The sequence below is a fragment of the Nicrophorus vespilloides genome, unplaced genomic scaffold (assembly GCF_001412225.1).
Source record: "Nicrophorus vespilloides isolate i.1.1-1 unplaced genomic scaffold, Nicve_v1.0, whole genome shotgun sequence".
Classification (NCBI taxonomy): Eukaryota; Metazoa; Arthropoda; class Insecta; order Coleoptera; family Silphidae; genus Nicrophorus; species Nicrophorus vespilloides.
In genome coordinates, this window is record NW_017098500.1 from 164,981 (window position 1) to 169,398 (window position 4,418).

At 33.3% G+C, this 4,418-nt stretch overlaps 1 protein-coding gene across 1 annotated transcript; it reads right to left on the reverse strand.

The window, feature by feature from the left end:
• Positions 1 to 127: 127 nt before the first annotated feature.
• LOC108562595 (focal adhesion kinase 1-like) lies at positions 128 to 3,483 on the reverse strand. The gene is made up of 9 exons (XM_017920996.1): positions 3,470 to 3,483; positions 3,238 to 3,408; positions 2,559 to 2,972; positions 2,188 to 2,392; positions 2,041 to 2,126; positions 892 to 998; positions 648 to 716; positions 434 to 559; positions 128 to 345 (listed from the first exon to the last, which is right to left on the reverse strand). Exons 1-9 carry the CDS (start codon positions 3,471 to 3,473, stop codon positions 334 to 336), a joined length of 1,194 nt encoding a protein of 397 aa, XP_017776485.1. The 5' UTR covers positions 3,474 to 3,483; the 3' UTR covers positions 128 to 333.
• Between the last annotated feature and the right edge of the window lie 935 nt (positions 3,484 to 4,418).

Below are 4,418 nucleotides of genomic sequence, written 5' to 3' on the forward strand. Positions count from 1 at the left end.
AACTAATAAAGACATAAGATGCATTAATAAATATAAATAATATTATTTATTTTTATATGTTAACAATTTTTTGATGAGTTCCTTTTGAGTAAATAATTAAAATAAATACAAAGCTAAACGACATGGCTTTTGCTAATTAAATTAAAAACCCGAAAAACAAACTGTGTTTTTCTGTTTTGGTTAAAGCCTAGTTCGGTTTAAATTTTCCTTGCCATTTATTCGCATTAATAGTGGAGAAGGACGTAGAGGAAACTAACTAAAAAATATATATATACATATACAGACTTGTTGGCACCGAGTTTCATCTTTATATCGATTGGTCCCATATTAAATTCACACAAACGACTGGCACCATGTAAAAAAATATAAATCACAGTTAATGTTTACAAAAGGAAGAAAAAGAAAATGTACGAGAATGTTTCAGGATACTTACGAAACTCTGCTCGCACTGTTTCAGCCATTCTGCGTCTTCCTCGCTCGAACGCAACTGCTGCGCCAGTAACGAATTCAAATTGTCATTGTAATTGCTGCTGTCATAATCATACGAAGAGTAATCCAGCTTTAAAATATAGCAAATAAAAACAAGTTACTCAATCATCAAAATTTAACAATTTTAATTTTACTTAATATTAAATGGAAATACTTACCACATGGTTTGACCGTATATCCATATACTCGTATTGATCAACGTAGTTATTAGACGAGTTGGTAGAATTCTGAATTGAAACAACAACAAGAAATGTAAAACTGATTCTAAGCTATGTCCACATTGTATCAAAGACACATTACATAATCTAGTTATTACTTTTGAAATATAAGAAATGAAAATCAATAAATTTAGTTAATAAAATTATACGATTATACTTCAATTATATCAATGCATCAACTTACATTCTGCAAAGGCGATGAAAGCCAAACCGTGTTATCGTAATTAGAAAAAATGTTTTCCTCGATGAATTTGGAATTCCTGTTGTTTATGATCACTTGATTGGCAATATCTGGAATACATTTAATAAAAAAAAAGGTTATCAAAAATGACAACAACAAAATAAACTATGTATCACAATACCTCGCATAGTGCGGGCAATCAGTTCCACAAATATTCCGAACTGTTTTAAACCGGACTAATCGAGAAACAGAAATTAACTCCACAAAGAGACTATACTGTATGAAGGGAAAAACAATGCATTCAATAAAGAAAAGTTTATGAAAAATGATAACAACAAAATAAACTATGTATAGCAATACCTCGCATAGTGCGGGTAATAGGTTCCACAAATATTCCGAGCTGTTTTAAACCGGACTAAACGAGAAACAGAAATTAACTCCACAAAGAGACTTTACTGTATAAAGGGAAAAAACAATGCATTTAATAAAGAAAAGTTTATGAAAAATGACAACAACAAAATAAACTATGTATAGCAATACCTCGCATAGTGCGGGTAATAGGTTCCACAAATATTCCGAACTGTTTTAAACCGGACTAATTGATAAACAGAAATTAACACCACAAAGAGACTATACTGTATGAAGGGAAAAACAACACATTTAATAACAAAAAAGTTTATGAGAAATGACAACAACAAAATAAACTATGTACATCAATACCTCGCAAAGTGCGGGTAATTGGTTCCCAAATGTTCAGAGCGGTTTTAAACCAGACTAATTGAGAAACAGAAATTTACTCCACAAAGAGACTTTACTGTATAAAGGGAAATAGCAAACATTTATATACTATTTTTTTAGAATTGGTTTTTATTTTCTTGAATTAAAATTTTCAAATCGTAGTAAATGGACTGATTGAAACCGCACTATCCGAGATATTACCGTACATATTCGATGTAATAGATTAAAATGTCAATTAGATAATAATTTTGGATTTTGATAAATTGTAAATATTATTTTTATTTTCTTGAATTATAATTATCAAATTTTTAGTACGGACTGATTGAAGCCGCACTATTCGAGGTATTACTGTATATATTTGATGTAATAGATTATAATGTCAATTAAAATTGGATAAATTGTAAATGTTTGTACCTTTTATGGACATTTTCGGCGGTTTCGGCTGCGTAATCTCATCTTCCGAATCGATTTCAGAGCTCAGATGTTCGTTAATTATCTTGCTGAAATTGCAAATTGTAATAGATGAGTATTGTCAAAAAAAAAAGAAATAATATCCTTCACCATAATTGGTTTTCAATTTTTCGAGAATCGGGCCGTCGAGTGGGACAATAGTTCCAGCAATTCAGGATCAATTCCTCCAAACCCTCCGGACAAAACTCAGGTGTGTGCAACAAGTTTCCTCTTAATATGCAATCGAAAGCCTCATTGTTCGACATGCCATTGTAGGGTTTCGCTCCGTACATTAGCATTTCCCATACGCATACACCTGCAAAAACAATACAATATTGAGAATTCTATCTAGATAATAATTTCACTTATAAAGTAGTTTAAATCTATGATAATGACTCGATTATAGATATCAATAATCGAGGGCTTTAATACAGTATAAAAATAAAGAAGAATTGAGTGTATTTCAAAAATAGATTCTTTACCGAACATCCAGATGTCACTTGCAGTACTGAAGCTATTCAATTTGAGGCTTTCTGGGCTCATCCAACGTATGGGTACCTTGTAGTACTTTCCTATGTAGATGTTGTTCTCCAGTTTCCTGGCCAGTCCGAAGTCAGCCAACTTAACGTGTCTCGGGTTCATCACCAGGATGTTCCTGACTGCAATATCTCTGTGCACGTAGTCCTTAGAATGGATGTACGTTAAAGCACTGGAAACCTGCCACATGTAGTAGAGCAGCATTTCCGTGTCGACGAAGGGACGGTTTATCTGCAAATATTCACCCAATTCTCCATACTCGGCGAATTCCATCATCAACATCGGACTTGTATTGCATCGATCGTTGCATACGCCAATTAAATTTATTATGAAATCATGTCGCAACATCCTCAAAGCATCTGTAATTGTATTCATCATTAGCACAGTATAATCAATGCTCAATATGAAGTCATTTCAATACACTATTGCCATAAAACATACAAAAACTCTACTATTTCAGTAAACTTGACTATTTTTTCAAATTAAACGCTTGACATCTTTGACGTATTTGTTGAAGGAAATGAATGTTGTATTGAAATTGCGATAAAAAAAACTTTAATAAAATGTTCTTATTTTTCTGTTGTTGACAATGTGCTCTTTACTGACTGTAATATATGTCCATACCTGCTTCATTGCATTCGACCTCTTTGTTTTCCTCAGTTTTCTCCACTTTAACAGCGATAATCCTGTTTGTCCCGAAGCAGTCGGTGTAGATCCCCTTGTAAACCTGTCCATACTGGCCAGCGCCCAGCAGGATGCACAGGGTCACTTGATCCCTCTCGATCTCCAAACAATCTTAAAGCAAACACCGAAATTACAAACATTCTGGTTTAATAGGATTATCGAGCTCTCTCACCCATATACTTCGCGTGACTTGTTTCAAATGATTTTTGCGCAATGTCGCATCATTTATCATATTCATATCATTATTATCATTTTAGCAAATATGTACATCGCAAATATGTATATCGCAATTTTAATACAACATTCATTTCCTTCAACAAATACGTGAGCAATATTTACATAATATTAACAATTATTAATTGCAATTTTTTTTCTAAATATTCATACGATTAATCTCGTGACAAAATAGCAATGAGAAATTGGGAAAAATTGATCGGTACATTTTTGCGAATTTAATTGGTTTCAAGGGAATCGAATGCAATGAGATAAGATATGAAACGCAAGCTGTTTTCTCACGTATACGCGTCGGGCCAAGTGCTTCCTGGGGACTATAAAGACGCACTTCCAACGTGGATAAATTCCATCTGCAGATTATCCCTGAAACCGTAAAACAAAACGTAAATCTTCGGACGAGATAGTTGCACCCGCATAAAGATTTTTCTTTTACGGTTCGAGTAAAGGAAAAGCAAAATTGAAAATATAAACACAATGAAAGTTTGAAGGATTGAAATAAATTTAGTTTTATTAACTTTTCAATCAAATGAATACGTTATAAATGAAACAATAGATTAGATATAATTAACTTATTATTGATATAAAATTTCTATTCACGTTGTCTTGACCGGATATAAACTTTTTATTCTCATGATTTCTGATAAAAATGCTGTTTCTGGGCGCCAGACTGTTATTATTTTTTTAAGATTGAGATGTCAGTGGCGCTCTGATATGCTGACCTTCTAACAAGTGGTTTACACACTAGTCGAGAAGGCGTCGCGACGCTCCCACATGCCGTCGCCGTGGATACCTGCCGCATATTCATCTGACATCCCCCGTCTGCATATATTAGAACCACAACATCAAAATACCCCATTCCATTTCCTTACACATCTTCTCTGTAGAAA